We start from the raw sequence: 22,316 nt of genomic DNA on the forward strand, positions 1-22,316 counted from the left end.
ACATACAACTGCTTAATACACTTGTATGCTATTCCTGTATGAGCTATTTTTACACACATCTTAGCCTATATTTTAAACGCAGAACACATACAATCATTTTAAACACATGCATGTGACCTTTACTGATTGGAAATTTTATCTCAAATCTTTAATAAATGGCATACTTGACAACAAAATCCCAGCAGCCAAATATTTTTAGTCGACAACAGTAAGGATTATAGTTACATATTTTTGGAAAAAAGTTCAATTAGCACTTTTTTGTAGAATTTAATGACTTATGTTAAAAGAGTAGCTAAGCCTAATTTTTGTGCTACCCATTCTCATTTGAAACAATGACAGAAAGTGAGATATTAGCAACATCTCTGTAGTAAGGGTAGTCACATTTCTAAGTGTAACTCGCTGTTTAAATGGTATACCTAATTAACAGCTTGGTATTCCTGCCATGGTGTGCATAATAATTATATATAATGCACACCATAAAAATAAAGAAAATGCCATTTTAGCAATACAAACCCATATATAATACAAATTTCAATACTTCTCACTAATGTGTCCCTCTGGTCCATTCCTGTTTGTGCATTCTGCAGAGATGCAAATTTTACAGGCATTGAAACAGAATTTAAACAGAATTTGGATGGATTCCGATTATATGGATTCTATGATTCCTTTACACAGCCTACTCTATCCATTTACCTATAACTGAATGCACGGCCAATAGTGTGTGAACAATTGTCACCTTGCAAAGTGAATACATTACACAGGCTACCAATTCAATAAATATGTGATGTGATCGCACAGGGACTAATTTGTACAAATCTTAATGAGTTGCCTTCTCGAATGAGGACTTACTCTTGTGTTAGCTGAAAGATAGGCAACAAACCACAACTTAAAACAGATCCAAGTGTTTTAGAATCACAGAATGATTACAGCACAAAGGAAGAGCTCATTCGGCCCATCATGTCAGACTAAACAAATCTTTTGTCAGAGTTCATTGTGATATTTTTGCTTTTGTTCTTCTTGCCTCTATTTATGAAGCACAGGGTCACATCTGACTTTTTAACTACTTTTTCACTATCACCTTCAATGATTTGTGCACCTATAGCCCCAGCTCTCATAGAGCTTTCACAGAGCGTTAATCTTTATTCTGCTCTTAACACATTCTGCTATCTGACCTTTATGCCACTATCAGCACCTTCTTTGGTCTTTAACACTATCATTAACACTCCCTTTGTCTTATCTCTCCGAGTTCCCACCTATCCCTGACCTCCAGCTGCTCCATCCCTCTTATACAATAAAAGATCCATCACATTTCTCTCTCTCTAGCTGTGATGGGGAGTCATATGGACTCAAAACGTTAACTCTGTTTCTGTCTCCACAGCTGCTGCCAGACCTGTTGGGTTTTTCCAGCATTTTCTATTTTCAGATTTCCAACATCCGCGGTATTTTGCTTTTATTATATCATTCCGTTCCCCCTGTTCCTGCACCTCCTTTAGAATTACACCCTTTATTTATTTTGCTTCTCCTTGTTCTTTCTATCAAAATCTATCACTTCATGCTTCTTTGCATTAAATTTCATCTGTCACATGGCTGCTCCTTCCACCAGATTGTAAATCCACTTGATGTCTATGACTAATCCTCCTCACAGTTCACAATACTTCCAAGTTTTGTGTCATTTGCAAATTTTGGAATTGTATTCTGAACACCCAAGTCTAAATCGTTAATATACGTCAAGAAAAGCAATGGTCCATCAGCTGTGAAATACTTGCATTCTCTCCTCCAGTTCAAAAAACAACCAGTCACCATTGCTCTGTGTTTCCTATCTATAACTCAGCCAGCTTCATATCCATGCTGTCCCTTTTGCTTTCTACGGGTTTCAACTTTGCTGACAAGTCTAGTATGAGGCACTTTATCAAACACTTTTATGAAATCCATATACACGACATCAACTGCATTATCCTCATCAACTCTCTCTATTACCACATCAGAAAGCTCAATCAAGTTGATTAAACACAACTTGTATTTAACAAAAACTCTGCTGGCTTTCCTTAATTAATTAACAATTGTCCAGATAATTTCATTTTGTTCTGGATGATAATTTCTAAGAGATGTCCTATCATTGAGGTTACTTGTCCTATCAATGAGGTTAGCTGTCCTCCTATCATTGAGGTTAAACTAACTGGTCTATAGTTGCTAGGTTTCTCCTTGCATCCTTTCTTGAACAATAGTGGAACATTTGGAATTCTCTAGCATGGCAAGGTCCACTCTTAATTCTTCAAGGCTGTTGCCTTGTGGATCCAGAACTGGCTTGCCTGCAGAAGGCAGAGAGTGGCTGTGGAGGGGTCTTTCTCTGCATGGAGGTCAGTGACCAGTGGAGTGCCCCAGGGATCTGTTCTGGGACCCTTGCTTTTTGTCATTTTCATAAATGACCTGGATGAGGAAGTGGAGGGATGGGTTGGTAAGTTTGCTGACGACACCAAGGTAGGTGGTGTTGTGGATAGTTTGGAGGGATGTCAGAAGTTGCAGCGAGACATAGATAGAATGCAAGACTGGGCGGAGACGTGGCAGATGGACTTCAACCCGGATAAGTGTGTAGTGATCCATTTTGGCAGATCCAATGGGATGAAGCAGCAGTATAATATGAAGGGTACCATTCTTAGCAGTGTAGAGGATCAGAAGGACCTTGGGGTCCGGGTCCATAGAACTCTTAAATCGGCCTCGCAGGTGGAGGATGCGGTCAAGAAGGCGTACGGCGTACTAGCCTTCATTAATCGAGGGATTGAGTTTAGGAGTCGGGAGATAATGCTGCAGCTTTATAGGACCCTGGTTAGACCCCACTTGGAGTACTGCGCGCAGTTCTGGTCACCTCATTACAGGAAAGATGTTGAAGCCATTGAAAGGGTGCAGAGGAGATTTACAAGGATGTTGCCTGGATTGGGGGGCATGCCTTATGAGGATAGGTTGAGGGAGCTTGGTCTCTTCTCCCTGGAGAGACGAAGGATGAGAGGTGACCTGAAAGAGGTTTACAAGATGTTGAGAGGTCTGGATAGGGTAGACTCTCAGAGGCTATTTCCAAGGGCTGAAATGGTTGCTACGAGAGGACACAGGTTTAAGGTGCTGGGGGGTAGGTACAGAGGAGATGTCAGGGGTAAGTTTTTCACTCAGAGGGTGGTGGGTGAGTGGAATCGGCTGACGTCGGTGGTGGTGGAGGCAAACTCGTTGGGGTCTTTTAAGAGACTTCTGGATGAGTACATGGGATTTAATGGGATTGAGGGCTATAGATAGGCCTAGAGGTAGGGATATGATCGGCGCAACTTGTGGGCCGAAGGGCCTGTTTGTGCTGTGGCTTTCTATGTTCTATGTTCTGATGCATCTGATCCAGTCTTGGTGATTTATCAATTTGGAGTAGAGCCAGCCTTTCTAATACCTCCATTTTATTGATTTTTAGACAATCCCGTATCTCTCACTATGTCTTTGGGAGCAACTTCTTCCTTGGTAATGAAGATGCAAAGTATTCATTTCATATCTCGGCCAAGCCCTCTATCTCCTTGGGTAGACCCTCTGTTTGGTTCCTAACTGGCCCCTATCCTCCTTTTGCTACCTTTTAACTGTTTATTTGCCTATAGAAAAAAATACATCCATTTTTATGTTAGCTGCTAATCTTTTCTCATACTCTCTCTTATTTCCTTCTTTACTTCCACCATGAACTTTCTACATTTAGCCTGGTTCTCACTTGCATGACAACTGTTATACACCTCCTTTTTCTGCTTCATCTTAGTCTCTATCTCTGTCATCATACGGGGAGCTCATCGCATAGAGTAAAATTCCACCTATTTTCTCTGACTCTAGCTGCTGTGCCAATGTTTGGCATCCTTTCTGTCCAAAGCTGGCCATTGCCAGTTCCAGGTTTGTCAAGAAGCTGACGGGAGATCCCAGTGTGGGCTCCCAATGTAAAGCTCTTAAATGAGATTATAATTTATTTAAATGATTTTCCTGACCTATCAGGGTGGGAATCTCATTACATCACTGGGGGTGATGGGGGGAAATCTGAAAACGAGATCTAGCCAGCACTATGGAGGGCGTTTGGGCCCATGCCGCCACTTGCAAAGCCCGGTCCATGAGTCTGGCCAGTTACTTTTATTGAAGAAGCCAACAGAGACCGAATGAGATTTTTTAAAATGACAGTCCAAAAGCAGAGACAAGTTTAATAATTAAACAGGGGTTAAATTGAGGCCTGGAGTCTCTCATACCTTTTCACCTTATAAAATAACTTAAAAGGATGGCCTTTACATCAAAGAACCTATTGTATAAATAAACAAAAGACTTTACAACCCTTTTATGACATTGATTCAGATGAAGCACAGAAGCGCTGGAAATTTCTGTTCTGGCAGTTACTGTCAGATGTATTCACTTTTACAGCAGAAATTATTTGGAATTGGAAGGTGCATTCACTAAGTGCCAATGACTTGTATCTGTGAGGATATGTTGACAAATCTGTGAACTTGTATTGGTGCGTTACTATGGTAACTCAAAGAAAAAACCATTCAGTATAAAGTGAAAAGGATGTATTACAAGGAGTATGATTCACCAATGGTGCAAAGCCCAATTACACTGTTGAATAATTTTGTAATCTCATTTAATCTTTGAAATGAATAATAATACCATAAATTTTATTTGTCTGAGCTATTACCGATAATCATCAGAATATTCAGCACAGAAAAAAATCAAAAATACTGCAGGTGCTAGAAATCTAATTTAAAAACAGAAAATGCTGTAAGGACTCAGCAGGTTAGCAGTATCTGAGGAGAGAGGAAGGCAGGCTTTTCAGGTCTACAACATTTCTTCATGTAGGATGGGGCTGTAGCTCCCCAGGATTGGAGAATAAATAGCATAATTCTGTGGTGTTTAGAATAGGGTCCAAATAGTACAGGGTGGCATAGTTAGTACTGCTGCCTCACAGTGCCAAGGACCCAGGTTCAATTCCGGCTGTCTGTGTGGAGTTTGCACCATGTCTGCGTGGGTTTCCTCCCACAATCCAAAAATGTGCAGTCTTGATCATGCTAAATTGTCCCTTGGTGTCGGTTAGGGAGATCAGCGGAGTAAAATAAATGGGGTTATGGGGATAGGGCCTGGGTGGGATGCTCTGTTGGAGGATTGGGCGCAGACTCGATGGGCCAAATGGCCTCCTTCTGAACTGTAGGGATTCTATGATTACTGGTGAGCTGCTCTGCACCATTTCCGTGCGCTAGCCCTCTCACCTCTGAGTAGAAGGTCATGGGTTCAACTCTTACTCCAATTTGAGCAGAATATCTGGGCTGGCATTTCAGTGCAGTACTGAGGGAGTGCCGCACTGTTGGAGGTGCCATCTTTCAGATGCAATGTTAAATTGAGGCCCTGTATGTCCACTTAGATGCACATTGAGAGATCCTATCCATACAAGCCTGACCCACAGCCATACTGCGCTGCGGGCGGGCTTAACAATGCCCTTGTGGGACATCCATCCCTCACTGAGAAGGAAGTCCCGTCTGCTGGAACTGCCGACCAATCAGATAGGTAAAAAATCAGGCTGCCCAAATCCCACCCAGTTACTCATGCCAAATGTTTTATGGAGGTAGGCAGCACATTATCAGGATCAATTGGCTTGGTAACCACTTCCCTGCCAGAAAGATGCCCGCCGGGAGCACATGAAGTCCATTTCTATGGCACAGTTCAAAGAAGAGGAGGGGACTTCCAAGACAATATCTTTCCCTCAATTATTCCAAAGGTAGGGGAGTCTAAAACTAGAGGGCATAGGTTTAAGGAGAGGGGACAGATACAAAAGGGTCCAGAGGGGCAATTTTTTCACACAGAGGATGGTGAGTGTCTGGAACGAGCTGCCAGAAGTAGTAGTAGAGGCGGGTCCAATTTTATCTTTTAAAAAGCATTTAGATAGTTACATGGGTATGATGGGTATAGAGGGATATGGGCCAAATGCAGGCAATTGGGACCAGCTGAGGGGTTTTAAAAAAAAGGGCGGCATGAACAGGTTGGGCCGAAGGGCCTGTTTCCATGCTGGAAACCTCTATGACTCTATAATTACCATCACTGCCACATTTCCTTATGTCACAACAATGATGGGGAAAAAAATAATTAATTAGGTGCAAAGTCCTGAAGACATGAAAGGTGCTATATACATAAAGGCGATTTCTTTTATGTTAAAAAATCAACAAGTCCAATGTTTAGCATTCATCAAGTGTTTCTAAGATATTTAGTTTATATTGTTTGCACTGGCGATACTAAACCCATTCTGTCAACTGTCACCTGTACATCGATGATTGCTTTCTCTAAGTGGGTCCATTCAAAGCGAGGACAAATTCCGAAAACACTGGATCATTAATTCCTACCCGCCGGATGATGCGGCAAACAATTAACTTTATGAAATCAATACTGCACTAGTTTTGCAGTTCTTTTGACAGAAAGCCAAAAGATTCTGTGTACTGGAGCCAAAAAGGGATATGATGCAGAATGTGCAGTTTCCACGATTAAAGTGAGTGAATGTATAATCTGGTCTTCGCAAAGTAATCTACCAGCATTCAACAGAGAATCTTAACATGTCCGGAGATGTCTGGAGAAGTGAATTGCTGGTTATTATTTAACAGATCGCATTCATATAATGGAATAAATCATGGCCGCAATCCAATGTGGGATCTGTGGATTTTGTTTTGAAGGATGGTGTTACTCTACACAATCCAGATCTTTGCTCTTATCTAAATGTTACCCTGCGTTCTTTTCAACACACTGTCAGGAAATAGGCTCTTCGCAAAGCCATTTCTATTTTCTATTCATGCTTGGCGCACATTTCAAAGCCATCTGAACTTGTTAATATTGCGGCAGTTTACGTCTAAGTAATTTGTCTCCAACAGTGCCCCATTTTCCACGTCATCTGATATAAACTCATCATGTTTTGAGATCTTATTTGTAGCCCGACTTTTGACAGGCCCCTTCATCATTTTTTTTGGCAGGGGATGTTCTAATTAAAGTTTGTTTTGGTTCTGTTTCATGTATTTTGGGAAGATAGCTTTGAAACCAGGCCAGCTCAACAAGGGAGTATACTGCAGAAGATAAGGACTAGTCACATTCTCCTTGCTGAAGGAAATGATATGACAAAATCATTTTTTAAAAATATCAATAAATGCTAAATGCACTGTCACTTATGGAACAGAGCTGTGTAGGCAGAAAATAAGTTCAGCTATCCTGTCTGGAGACATTTGGACAGTGGCGGGTACGTCAGGTTTCCATTGATACCCTCAGTCAGCAAGGCGAAACGTCAGCCTGGCTTCTCATTCCTACACGGCACAGTGGCACATTGATTAGCACTGCTGTCTCACAGCGCCAGGGTTCCAGTTCAATTCCGGCCTTGGCTGACTGTTTGGAGTTTGCACGTTCTCCCCCTGTCTGCAGGGTTTCCTCCGGGTACTCCGGTTTCCTCCCACAGTATAAACATGTGCAAATTAAGTGGATTGGCCATGCCAAATTGCTCCTTCATGTCCCAAGGTGTAGGTTAGATGAATTAGCCATGGGAAATATATGGGATCATGGAGATAGCGCAGGGGAGAGGGCCTTTGTAAGATGCTCTGTCAGAGAGTTGGTGCAGACTCAATGGGCCATATGATAGAACATAGAACATAGAACATAGAACATTACAGCGCAGAACAGGCCCTTCGGCCCACGATGTTGCACCGACCAGTTAAAAAAAAAACTGTGACCCTCCAACCTAAACCAATTTCTTTTCGTCCATGAACCTATCTACGGAAAAGATAGATCTCTTCTGCATTGTTGAGATTCTATGATGATTCTATACAGTGACTGCTAGAAGTTGTACACTAATATTGGATGAGGACAGGATTGCACATACCTGTGGTGCTCTGCAACAACTCGCTACCTGATCTCACCCACTCCAAAGTGAGATTTCTTTTATTCATTCGTGGGATATGGGCATTGCTGGCTGGCCAGCACTAATTGCCCATCCCTAGTTGCCCAAGGGCAGTGAACAGATGGGTTTTCCCAACAATTGACAATGGTTTCATGGTCATCATTAGATTCTTAATTCCAGATTTTTTTTTATTGAATTCAAATTCCACCATCTGCCATGGTGGGATTCGAACCTGAGTCCCCAGAACATTAGGTAAATTTCTGGATTAATAGTCTAGCGATAATACCACTAGGCCATCACCAGTGGAGCAGTATGTCAGCAGGAATCATAATGCTGTGCAATTATCAGTGAACATCCCCAATTGTGACCTTATGATGGTGGGAAGCAACTGAAGAGTTTCTGCAGCTATGTCCTCGGACTGGGATAATTGGACTCCAACAACCAAGATTTGCCTTTGTGCTAAGCATGACACCATCCAGTGGAGAGTTCTCCTCTTGATTCCCATCGACTTCCATTTTGCTAGTGATCTTTGATGCCAGCATTGTTCAAATGTTGCCTTCATGTCAAAGGCAATAGTCACTCTCACCTCTGGAATTCAGCTCTTATGCACAATGTTAAACTGAGGCTGTACTGAAGTCTGGAACCGGATGTCCCTGGTGGAGCCCAGGGACTGATGAGCAGTTATTGCTGAGTAAGTATTGTTTGATTAGCAGCATTTGATTTGCCCTGCTGTTTGTGGACAGGACATTCCTGAGCTATTTTCCCCATTGTTGGGTAGATGCCAGAGTTTTCATTGTACCAGAACAGCTTGGCTAGGATCACAAGTCTTCAGTAATACCGCTGAATGTTGTCAGGAATCGTAGCCTTTGCTACATCCAGTGCTTTTAACCATTGCTTGATACCACGTGGAGTGAATCAAATGGACTGAGGACTGGCATCTGTGATGCTGGGGACTTCAGGAAAGGCCGAGATGGATCATCTATTCAGCACTTTTGGCTGAAGATGATTACAAATGCTTTGGCCTTGCCTTATGCACTGAGACCCTGAGCCCTGTTTGTCAAGCCTACACCTCCGCTTCATTGTTTAACTGTCCACCACCATTCATGACAAGATGTGGCAGGACTGTAGAGCTTTGACCTGATTTGATGGTTGTGGGATCACTCCGCTCTCAATCACAGCTGCATGTATTCCTGTGTTGCAACATCACCAAGTTGGCAGCCTGTTTTGATACTTGGTGCTGTCCCTGGCATGCCTTTCTACACTTCTTAGTGTAGAACCAGGGTTGCCCCCCTTGCTTGATGGTAATGATAAAGTGAGAAATATGCCAGGCTCTTAGATTACAGATTCTGGTTGAATACAATTCCGTTGTTGCTGATGGCCCACAGTGCCTCTCGGATGTCCAGTTTTGAGCTGCTAGATCTGTTGTGAATCTACCCTTTAATATGAAGACAGGACTTTGTCTCCATAGAGACTGTGCAATGGTCACTCCTACCAGTACGGTCATGGTCAGATGCAGATAGGTAGATTGGTGAGGACAAGATAGGGTAGTTTTTTCCCTCTTGCTGGTTCCCTCACCATGGGTGTCTTTTAAAAAGCATTTAGACAGTTACATGGGTAAGATGGGTGTAGAGGGATATGGGCCAAACGCGGGCAATTGGGACTAGCTTAATGGTTAAAAAAAAAGGGCAGCATGGACAAGTTGGGCCAAAGGGCCTGTTTCCATGCTGTAAACCCCCATGACTCTATGACCTGCTGCAGATCCAGCCTAACCGATACATCCTTCAGGACTCAGTCAGTAGTGGTGTTACCTAGCCTATGGTTAGTTTGGTGCCATGAGAATTCATGGGGTCTCAATTCAATGTTGAGGATTCCCTGGGCCATTCACTCCCAATTGTAAACACCAGTGCCGTCACCTCTGGTGGCTCAGGACATGCCCAAGGATGGCTGTGGGGGAATCTGGTACATTGGCTAAAAGGTATGATTCTGTGAGTATGGCTATGGCAGACCGTTCCCTGACTCGTCTGCGGGACAGCTCCCTGAATTTTAGCAAAGTTCCCAGATGCCAGTGAGGAGGTCTGTTCAGAGTCGCTTCCGGTGTGTAGGTCCACCTTGGCTGCTCCATCCAGTTTTATTCTTTTTCGTCCTTTCTGTCACTGTTTGATGCAACTCAGTAGCTTGCTAGGCCATTTCAGAGGTCAGTTAAGAGTCATTGCTGTGTGTCTGCAGTCACATGAAGGCAGACCAGGCTGGATAGCAGATTTCCTTCCCTTAAGGGGATTAATGGTAGAACCAAATGTGTTTTACTTACAACAATCAATTATAACCTAGACTAGCCTTTTAATTGTTAGTTAAATTGAAAATTCCTTCAGCTGCCAACTGGTGGGATTTGAAGTTGAGTTTTGAAACACAAGTTTAGTAACATTACATCTATCTGATTGTATGGGAACAGCATGCAATGGGTGTAGCATTGTAACCCTGAACAGATGCTGGCAAATACTATTAAGTAACTGGTGAGTGTAACCATAACTAACCATAGACTCAACCAAGTCTTATTTTCCTTTGTAAAAGGAATCTGTGGGAATTTGTGGCACGAAATAATAGGACATCAAAACCCATTTTTAGGCTGAGTATATGTAAATAAATTCAGTGTGGACCTCTGTTCATGATTCTGTAACCTGTCTTAGTTGACCTGCTGGAGTTGATTTAACTTGAATGCTCCTTTCTTGTGTATAAGTAGCACTTTAATGAAGAAACAATCTTAGTTCTCCAAACATCAATCGATTAACAGTCTCTTAATGGGCCCCTGCCTCGGTGTGCAAGTCTTTATCTAGTCATTTACAATGTTTTGAGTAATGATCTTTCATGGTCACGCATTAAACAAATGTTCAATGTTGTGATCAGTGACATAATCAGATCACCAATTAATTACTTAGAAAATGTGACACTTGAAAGCCAACATTAAGAGTGAGAATTGCATCAAATGTGATTGGAGACCAATCTGATTTCTCCCGTGCTGATCCCAGTTATTGATAATGTCCCAAGATGCAATAGTTACATAGTAAGAGGGAGCAAAACTGGCCCCCTTTAAACTGGACCTGTGGCTGGATAGAACAGGCGTCGCAAACTTAATAACAAGAAGATCCTTTTGTCAATTTAGTCAAAAGATAATGAGCCAAAATGCCAATAGAACTGGACAGACACATTTCAAAGACGTTTACAAAAAAGTTGTTAACTGAGTGATACTTTCTCATAAGTACAATACTAATCAAAAATTTAATAAATGAAACAAGCCATTTCATAGAATCCTACAGTACAGAAGGAGGCCATTCAGCCCATCGAGTCTACACCGACTACAATCCCACCCAGGCCCTATCTGCACAACCCCATGCATTTACCCTAGATAGTCCCCCAACACCAAGGGGCAATTTAGCATGGTCAATCCACCTAACCTGCACATCTTTGGACTGTGGGAGGAAATCCACACAGACACGGGGAGAATGTGCAAACTCCACATAGACAGTGACCCAAGCCGGGAATTGAACCCGGGTCCTAGTGCGGTGAGGCAGCAGTGCTAACCACTGTGCCACCGTGCCACCTTGAAACTTAATTAACATCAAAATGAGTTCGATCAAGGCCAGGAACCACATGCAGTTCCAAAGCTGCAGGTTGCAGACTCTTCTTTACCTTAAAGAGAGACTCACAAAACAAATTACTTAAGTAAATTGATAACTTGTCAAATTACCTTTTTCACGATCCCAGCTAAAAAACTATTTGAGAGCAAAAGGCGAGATTCAATACAAATGCAGATTTATTTAAAAATGTTGTTCCGAGTGTATTTTAATAATTATGTCCGCACCCCTCCCCCACCCTCGACTCCAGTCTGTCCCTTCCTCTTTAAGCTTTGATATTTACGAGGGCATAATTCCATTACACCACCTACCTTTCCTTAGCTTGCCCAAGAGATCATTTCTCATGTGCACATATGCCCACATCGCTGAACATCAGAGTGTAAAAGCATAAGAAGTAGGAGCAGGAGTAGGCCATTTGGCCCTTCACAACTATTCCATCATTCAGGAAGATCATGGCTGGTCTTCACCTGAATTTCACCACCCCTCACTAACCCTGCATCGCTTAATTCCCTTGGTACCCAAAAATCTATCGACCTCTGTCTTAAAAATGCTCAACAGCTGGGCATCCACAGCCCCCTGGGATAGAAAATTCCAAAGAATCACATTCCTTTGTGTGAAGAAAATTTTCCTTATCGGAATCCTAAATGATTGAGGCCTTGAACGCTAGACACACAAACCAGGGGAAACATTTTTTCAGCATGTACCCCGTCAAACCCTTTCAGTAAAATTTTATATGTTTCAATTAAATCTCTTCTTCTCAACACAAAGCAATATAGGAGTGTTGTACTCAATCTCTCCTCACAGGACAATCCCCTCATCGCAAAAAACAGTTTAAAGAACCTTTGTTGCATTTCATCTAGGACAATAGGGGCTGCATTCTACATTTTCCTGCCAACAGCATTGAAGTTGAAGAACATGTAAAATCCAGTGTGCTCCTAGCCCGCTGCCTACCTGTCTGACCCTGCCCCATCCTCGGCTATTCACAGGACAGGGGAGCTGTCAGATGGCCCGTATTCTCCCCCCACCCCCTCTTCTCAACATTAAATGGCTGAGGGGCTGCTAACAGGAGCAGGGGGGGACAGCTACCCTCCCTGACTTTTAGACTGAAACCCCCCCTCCATTAAATCCAGCCGCAGGAGCGGCACAGCCAATGCACTGTATAAGGGTAGTAAAACATCTTTAAATTTATACTCGGCAATCCCTTTTGTTACAAAAGTTAACACACTACTCACCTTCCTAATTGCTTGGCGTACCCTGTATGCTGATTTCCTGTGATTTATGTAAAAGGACAGCAGATCCCTCTGATGCAAATGTTCCCAGTTTCTCACCGTTGAGAAAATATTGTGTCTTTCTTAATTTTCTACCAAGGTGGATAGCTTCACACTTGGTCACATTGAATTCCATGCTCTTGCTCACTCACTTAATCTGACTATATCCCTCTGCAGCCTCTTTGTATACTCTTCACCTCCCACCTTACCCTGTATCATCTGCAGACTTGTAATACCTTACGCTCATTCCTCTCATCTAAGTCATTAATATAGATGGCTAAGGCCCAGGTACTGATCATCGAATCCCTACAGTGCAGAAGAGGCCATTCAGCCCATCGAGTCTGCACTGGCTCTCTGACAGAGTATCTTACCGAGTATCCCCCGCCCTATTCCCATAACCCCATACATTCACCATGGCTAATCCCCCCAACCTAGACATCTTGGGGCACTAAGGGACAATTTAGCATGGCCAATCCACCTAACCAGCACATCTTTGGACTTGTGAGAGGAAACTGGAGCGCCCGGAGGAAACCCACACAGAGACGGAGTGAACGTGCAAACTCCACACAGACAGTCACCCAAGGCCGGAATTGAACCTGGGCCCCTGGCGCTGTGAGGCGGCAGTGCTAACCACTGTGGCACTGCACCACCCGATCTTGGTGCTTCACTGGCTACAGCCTGCCAACCTGAAAATGTCCTAATATGCCTACTCTTTTTTTTTTTGCTCATTAACCAACCCACATTCCATGCTAATATACTACCACCATTGTATGAGATGTAATTTTGTACAGTGACCTCTTGTGTGGAACCTTATCAAATGCCTTTTGAAAATGGATAGTAATCAGAAACAAGAAGCCTCGAGATTTGTCCCTCTTCGCCCAGTGATTCTGAAGATAATTCTAGTACCCCCAAATACTGCCCTGGCAGTTATCATCCCATAAGAAGTTTAACAACACCAGGTTAAAGTCCGACAGGTTTATTTGGTAGCAAATGCCACTAGCTTTCCGAGCGCTGCCCCTTCGTCAGGTGGCTCCATTGACAGGTGGCACATTGACTCCACCTGACGAAGGGGCAGCGCTCCGAAAGCTAGTGGCATTTGCTACCAAATAAACCTGTTGGACTTTAACCTGGTGTTGTTAAACTTCTTACTGTGTTTACCCCAGTCCAACGCCGGCATCTCCACATCATAGTTATCATCCAACTCAGCACTGACTGGTTATTGAGCCTGCAATAACCAGGGGTCTGAGTGGCTTAGTGCTGCATTTGACACTGCCAAATCCAATAGTTACTTAATTTACGAAAGTAATTTTCAGTCGGTATTTGCAGACATTAAGGAGGAATTTCTTCTCTCGGGGGTAGTGAATCTGTGAAATTCTTTACTGCAGAGGGCTGTAGAGGCGGGGTCATTAAGTATATTCCAGGTTGAGATAGACGGGTTTTTAATCGGTAAGGGAATCATGGGATATGGGGATAAGGCGGGTGAAAGTGGAGTTGAGGATTACTTTATCAGATAAGGTGTGATCTCATTGAATGGTGGAGAAGGGCCGAATGGCCTACTTCTGCTTCTACATCGTATGGTCCTCAGTGTGAGTTCTTTTTTCAGGAGTGACCCTCACCAGAGGAGGTACATTAGTTTCAGTGGTGGATTTTGGATGTCTGCAGATTTAGAATCTAGCCTGCGTATGTGAAAATGATGTTTCCTTTCATTGTGGTCTTTGAATTGTACGCAAAGTGCCTCAGTGTGCCTTTAATAGGCCCTGTCATGTGTAGCCTTATGTTCCGTGTATGGAAGTGTGGGAGCTGGTAATATCTATTTACACATTGTTTATCTTGAGTCCCTTTGTGTCGGACTGTGAGATAATGCACCAAAGAAACAATCTGTTTTATTAAATCAATAATGAGGTGGAGCTTTAAAAGGCAATAACTCACTATTATGATTCAATAAAACCTGACAAACTCTGACTTCAGAGTGTTTTCCTTTTACAAACAGTGAACTAATTAAACAGAGTAAAGCAACTAGAAGATAAATAATGTATCCTTAAAAACTAGAAAGAACTTAAAAGTGGATCACTTTAAGTTGAGTGCAACCATTATATTTTATGCAGCAGGTTGTCACAGTTGCATTAATGAGCTCCTGATGGTAAAGTTCTCAACCGAACTATTTTATTATCCGAACATCTGGAAAATAATTTCATTCCTAAGGCAAACATTTCAATCTACATTCAAATCCAATGCACTGTGGTTTTGTACCACATCTTAATGATACCCAGACTGTCTCTGAGATTCATTTTGAGCACAAGATTTACAGCTTTTGCACTGATTCACCAACTTAAAGCTGGCATTGTGTCTTTCAAGCCCGCTGCCGCCTGTAAACAAACCTGGAGGCCCTGCTACAAGCAGGCAGGCTATATCATAATAGTAAGCTCAAGCAACAACTGGAAAATGGGATCCCAAACGGTGACAGACGATCAGACAACCAGGCTTCTTACCTGCAACCTTTGGTTTGGAGGTAGTCAACCCCCATTTAACTGTTCTATCAGAGTTCCAGTCAAAGAAATGAAAGGCCACGGGATATGAATTTGCCTTTGCAGCTTTTCATTTTGATTTGATTTATTATTGTCACATGTATTAGCATACAGTGAAAAGTATTGTTTCTTGCGCTCTATACAGACAAAGCATACCATACATAGAGAAGGAAAGGAGAGGGTGCAGAATGTAGTGCTACAGTCATAGCTAGGGCGTAGAGAAAGATCAACTTAATGCGAGGTAGGTGCATTCAAAAGACCGATGGCAGCAGGGAAGAAGCTGTTCTTGAGTCGGTCGATATGTGACCTCAGACTTTTGTACCTTTTTCCCGACAGAAGAAGGTGAAAGAGGGAATGTCCGGGGTGAGTGGGGTCCTTGATTATGCTGGCTACTTTTCCGAGGCAGCAGGAGGCTGCAGTGAGACACCAGGCTTAGAGGAACTGCCAGAGTCACACTCAGGATTCCTCACTTGCAATACAAGAAAGAAAAACAAAACTACACCAAAATGCACTTTTGCAGGAGCAGGTGGAGAATGTTTAAGTGTTGTGTGAGGATGTGAGGACTGAGGGTGTAACATATATCTTCAGAAGGTTCAAGTGCAGCGCAGAAGCAAAACAAAGAGGTTGCAATGAGAAAATTCTCTTGGGACTTGGGAGGGCAGAAAATGATGAGATCTTAATAAAGAAACAAGCAGAATTCGATATTTTTGAAAAGAGAGACATGTTGTCGAAGGTTTTTTTGAGTTTAATTTTTTTACTCCATTCTTAAGTTACAAAACTCATGCTCAGAATAGATTGTGCGGACCCGAATCCATCTCGCTTGCTCCAAAAACCAAATTCAAGTTCCAATTGAATCCAATTCATGGTCCCCACAAAAGAAACAGCGGCACAGTGGTTAGCACTGCTGCCTCACAGCACCAGGGACCCGGGTTCGATTCCAGCCACTGTTTGGAGTTTGCACGTTCTCTACGTGTCTGCGTGGGTTTCCTCCGGGTTCTCCGGTTTCCTCCCACAGTCCAAAGATGTGCGGGTTAGGTTGATTGCCCCTTAGTGTTCGGGGGATTAGCAGGATAATTACGTGGAGTTATGGGGTTAAGGCCTGGGTGGGACTGTGGTCGGTGTAGACTCGATAGGCCAAGTGGCCTCATTCTGCACTGTGGGGATTCTATGAAACAAACAAGATCCAAGTTGACAAGATCAGGCATTGCATCCCCATCTTGATCTGACTGACGCTTGATCCTAGCCAAGGATATTTGTCTTCCACTGATCAGGACAATCACAAGAACTCCAAATTTCAAACGATTGCTACAACTCATGCTGCAGGAGAATGGCTGCTGATTGTTTGGCAAGTTGACTCTTGATTGGCCAAGATGTTGTCATGGTGAAAGCAGCAGGGAACAATTGGCTCCCCAGTTCCTGGGTAATCCAGCAAAGCTGCACAGCTTGAACATAAAAGCTGAACAACAAAAGGAATATTTTCAAGTCTTGTTCTTTTTGTCCAATGACCCAAGAACGTAGGGAGCCAATAGTTCCCCACTGCTCACTCCATGGCAATGTCTCAGCCAACCAGAATCGACTTGCCAACCAATCAGTGCCCTTTTTCTCCTGTTGTGACAATTTGAAATTTGGCATTCTTGCATTTGTCCTGATGAGTGCAAGATGAAAAACTTCAACAACTTTTCTCTTTTCAGTGATATTTAATTCTTTACTGGGAAGAATTATAGAGGGCCATGTTTTCCAGACAGAAGTGCCACAGGAATAGCAGTTGATATAAAACCAGTCGATGGGGGTCATAAGTGGAATATGTGATGAACCTGGCAGTGGCGATAGGCAGTGGCTGTAAAGGAGGAGAAATTTCCATGGCATGACAGCTTTACAATGTTGATAGACTCGTCCTATACAAGATTGTGGAGAGTGAATTGATACTGATGTGCTCTCAAAAGATCAGAGAGGTTACAGGGAGCAGGTAGTGTTGTGTCGTCAGGGAGAATTGAAGTGAAGTAAATTGTTTCTTTAAACAGCAGTGAACATGTCAGTGGCCCGTATAGGAGGAAAACAACCTTGAGGCTGTGGCTGGGAAGATCAGCAGAGGAGCAACAGCAAAATAGTTGGACAACCAAGAGAGTGACAGGGGATGTATTAGTAATAGGACCAAGTAGGAAAGGGGACAGGAAGAGCAGTGTGCTGCGCAGTCAGATCAAAAGATGAGGGAGAAGACGGAGCTTGAATCCAGAGCAACAATGAAAGGGATGGTGGAAACTACACCCTAACAAGGTCTTCTCGGTGAGGGAGAAGTAACCGTGAGTTCCAAATGACCTATACGAGTCAATGATACAGGTTATTTTAGTTTGGCAAATTTGGGCATAAAAGTGTATTCAGGCTCGATTAGTTGGTTATCTTCAGCACCTGAGATTTGGGTAGCAATGGGAGGCAGAGGTAGTTAGGATTTTGGCTTGGCTGGCAGGAAAGGTCTGGGGCCTGGTTGTCTGATTGAAAATCACAGAGCCTGGGATATACAAATTATATTTTTTTGTCAACGATGAAACATGGCACAGTGGTTAGCACTGCTGCCTCACAGCACCAGGGACCTGAGTTCGATTCCGGTCTTGGATGACTTGTTTGCACGTTCTCACCGTGTTGGTGTGGGATTCCTCCGGGTGCTCTGGTTTCCTCCCACAATCCAAAGATGTACAGGTTAGGTGGATTGGCCATGCTGAATTGCCCCCTAGTGTCCAAAGATAGGTAGGTTAGTTTGATTGGCCATGGTAAATGCACGGGGTTATGGGGATAGGGAGGCAGGGATGAGCCTGGCAGAGTAAGATGCTCTTCTGGAGAATCAGTACAGATTGGATGGGCCCAACGGCCTCCTTTTGCATTGTAGGGATTCTATATTGGTGACTAATAATGGAGGAGATGGAGCAAGGGAATTTTTTAATGATACTCAGGGTTCCAGTGCTTGAATGCTGTTTCTCATTGCTCTGGGGAATGGAAGTGACATTTCTGAGCACTCAAATTAAATCGAGGACCATAATTTACAAATAGACTTTCAGCCTCATACAGAGTCTTTGAAGGTACAGAAATAATCTGTTCCACGGGAACAAATGAACCTCAGTGCAGTGTTCAGATTTTAGAACAGCACAATGAATGAATGCAGAAGCATTTCATTTACCCTGTGCTCCTGGGTATTCACATGACTGACTTAATTTAAAAAAATAACTCCACCATAGCGATTAATAATGTAGCTGTAGGAGACCTCAAGCCTTATTGTCATTCAAATTATCTGTGTATTGTGAAATAACTGAATGATTAAGTGTTGATTAAAGCAGTAAGGGAGATTATTAGTAGTGAAAGGGACATTTGAATCTACTGAAAGGTTGCCATTGTCTCGTGACTGAGGCCTGTCTGCAGTAATCATTACACATGCCTCTTGTTTTTATCGCAGTAATTTCTCCTTATTCACGCTCCTTTTTCTCTCTAACAGTGGGTATTTCTTGTTAATCCTTCCAGGAATGTGGATTTGGATATGGGGATGATGGACAGTGCGTGACCTGCAGGCCAAGCAGGTTCAAGGAAGACTGGGGATTTCAAAAGTGTAAGCCATGCTTGGACTGTGCTCTGGTAAACCGCGTCCAAAAGGCCAACTGCACAGCCACCAGTAACGCTGTGTGTGGAGACTGCTTGACGGGGTAGGTTCAAGGAGCGTCGGATTTGAGCTGCGCACTTCCCAAGTATCCGGGATGACCCAATTTCATTCTCCCTCGACTCAAAACGTTGGCAAATTCCCACTTATCGGTTCCCACGGGACGTTGTTTATAAAATGAAATCCGCTCATTGTGGACGGCACTCTGTAAAATAATCCACCTGAACCATTCCAAAAGCTTCCCCCTTCACCTCAAGGTCATCTATTCCACTTTCTGTTGCAGCAGCATGTTTTTGATGGTGGGAAATTTAAAGCGACTGTGTATGCAAATTAAATATTGTTTGGTTTAGGAGATTTTTAAACAAGATTGCCGGTGTAGAATCCACTGAATCTCTCGTTGGGTGATCACCATTTTTCTGAAGTTGTACGCTTCATATGTTTCCTGAATCATGCAACAAAGGGCATGAACCTGATTTCCATATAGTTTAATAAACTTTATTGTAATTACAGGGCTGTAGCGTCTGCCCATGATGGATCCTGGCAAAAACAAGTTGTGATGACCATGCCAGGGGTGCGGAGGTGTCTGCAGGCCTGGGGGTTGAGGGATAAGTCTACGCATTGCTCCCTGTCACCCTGGCAGTGCCCACTTGCAAGGGGCAGTACCAAATGGGCCCATGAACAAGTTACTCTCCTCCACTGGGGGAGTTCCTTTATGTACAGTGGTGGGGTAGGAAGAAGGGAGAACCCCAATGCTTATGAGGGGAGGGGAGGGGGGGGGGGGGTTGCCCCAGTGTTGGTACTGTGGTGGAGGGTACCCTGATGCTTGGGGGAATGGGTCCCGATCTCCACAGGAGGAAAGGGGGGGGTCTTAAATTTGACTTTGAGATCAGGGCGCCCTTTATAAATGGCTCACCAGTCTCAGAATCCCGGCATTGCCAGCGAGTTTAGGCCCCGCCCCTCCAGCTGGCTGTGTGATCCTGGGGCCTGCACAGAGTGCTGTTAAATCAGGCGAGAAAGGGTATCTGTGATGCCGGCAAGTTTCACACAGACTTTGTCACCAGATCCAGCATTTTGGGAAAATTGCACCTTAAACTTAAAATTTACAACCAAGCTGCATAAAGCAATAAAACTCCCCAATGGTCTCCAGCACCCTGATGTTTATTCGAGTTCACCATGATCTGTTCCACATCCAATTTATTTATCACAATATTGTAACATGTTAACAGAAGCACATATTAATCATGATATTAAATTTGGGTGTGTACTGTTCACAGGTTTTCAAAATCATACCTGCCACTTTTTCTTTTATTTGTTCCTGCGTGTGATGCCTTGATCCTTTGGCTAACACTGACAACTGTGACAATTAGAGACGATTTTTACAAACCGTTAGCATGCTTTCAGTTTTATTGCCTGCCATTCTGTTTATAGCTCACTCTGAGGTGAAGAGCCTAATGCAAGCGCTTTAGCCGTCCCTTTGTTCACAAACTATGCTTTTAAAGGAGGTAATGGAAGGTCAGTTTGTAAAACGAATGCCTATCATTTTATTTAAATGCTTGAATTTAATACTCTGTCAATTTACTTTCGTGAGGAATTAACTGAGGAAATGGGAACTGTAAACAAGGGTGGATACTCAGAATGTTCCATCGTTGTCCAAAGAGCAAAGTAATATCCCTGGCCCCTGACATATGTATGAGTGACTTTTTATGTGTTTGAGCACAAAACAAGCAAACTGTCTCACTTCAGTAAAACAAAAATCCCTTTCCCGGAATTGGCGGGGGGAGCGGAGTGATCCCAATTGAAGGACCTGGCACCACATTACCAGGGTTGAAAAGAGTTGATGGAAAACAAATAGTGAGCTAACTGACGCCTAGTTTGGGGTTTCTGAAGTAGGTTGTTGGAGGAGCCCTCCCAAAAACAAAGGATAAGTTGCTGGATCTTGCAAAGAATAGTCTGCGATTTTGTGATGTTGTGATCTGTGAAATTTGGTCACTTCAGCCAAATACGAAATGAGTCAGTCCGCAGCTTTTCCTGCTTTTACATCCTGCCGGCAAAACCATTGATTAACCCAAATTGAGGCAAGAAAGCCTTTTGGTATGTGCTTGTTTTATGAGTAGCAATCACAGGGTTCCCAACTGCGAAACTATTTTGTTTATATTTTTCCATGTGATCCAGCCAGTTTTTTTTTGGTCGTTTTTCCAGCTGATCTTTAGTGAACCATTCGAGTGACCTCTTACTCTTTAAAATCCGGGCCCTTTTTTTTTCAACAATTGCCGGACAACTGACTGTGTTAAGGCTAAGGTTAAAGGCCGTGGCTCGTGGCGCAAGGTGTCGCCCAGATTGAAAAGAATTGGCGAGAAATGGGGTAAATATAGGAATCATGATCAGATGACACAAAATTCTGGTTGGTCGTAGGAGGAAAGGAAAGTTAAGAGGGGTAAGGGGTCTGGAGCTCTTTGAAAAAAATGGATTGAAGTGGAGGATGCTGGGACAAATCCCGATTTCAATACAGCGGCTTGCAGGAAAGAGGAGGAGAATGGAGGATGGCACGTTAGAAGCTTGGCGGTAGAGTTCCGAGGAGCACTGGTAATTTCATTGTAAAAAAAGAGACTATCGAAGTTACAAACAAGTTAGGGAAGTCGAAGGGCAGAGGTGAAGAATGATCGCTGGTCAGATAGGCATCTTTTTCTTTCTCCTGTCAGGATGAGAGATTGGATGAAATTGGGGGACATTGTTCAGATTAGATACCCATTTAGTTGCGGCGTTAGTGTTCTCAGGTCATGTATATATAGCATGGCTAGATCCTGGATAAAACTCCCTTTATTCCAACAATATGCATCAGCTTCAACCTCAGTACAGCACTTCCTACTGCAACAGTGTAGGATTTTCCAATTCCTCAAGAATCCTGTGGTCATTGCATTGATGCAGCCAATTCTGTGTCAAATATGTCAGGTTTGATGTGGTTAAAGGAATGGGCTCATACTTAGGAGTGAAAACTGGCTGTTGTAATCTGGGTTTGAATCCCAATCCTTGATGAACCCCTTTGTGATGGTAAGGGTTATAGAGTGGAATTAAAAATTCTACAGAGCAAGTATTTATTAATTTAAATATCTTCCAGTCACCATGTTTGCTCTTCAAAAAGTCCAGTTTTGTACCTTGGAGTGTCAGATATTCTTTCATGCACAGGGAGAACTGTGCACAGAGTTTGGTGTTGAGTTTCTACCATCAACATCATCTCCTACAGTCGATTTTTACGGAGATGGTTAAAGTCAAGTGCTCAAAATTAGTCTTTATGAAGTATTTCCTACGTTAATGTGTCATTTCTGCCGTACATGTCCATTGGTCCAT

At 43.1% G+C, this 22,316-nt stretch overlaps 1 protein-coding gene across 1 annotated transcript in view; it reads left to right on the forward strand.

Annotated features, from left to right (window-relative positions):
• The window catches only part of LOC144499749 (tumor necrosis factor receptor superfamily member 19-like), an 86,235-nt gene that overhangs the window by 13,766 nt on the left and 50,153 nt on the right, over positions 1 to 22,316 (forward strand). Inside the window, exon 4 of the mRNA XM_078222144.1 lies at positions 18,839 to 19,017. Coding sequence (XP_078078270.1) covers positions 18,839 to 19,017 — 179 coding nt within the window. The remainder of the gene's footprint in view (positions 1 to 18,838; positions 19,018 to 22,316) is intronic.

The sequence above is a fragment of the Mustelus asterias genome, chromosome 10 (assembly GCF_964213995.1).
Source record: "Mustelus asterias chromosome 10, sMusAst1.hap1.1, whole genome shotgun sequence".
NCBI lineage: Eukaryota > Metazoa > Chordata > Chondrichthyes > Carcharhiniformes > Triakidae > Mustelus > Mustelus asterias.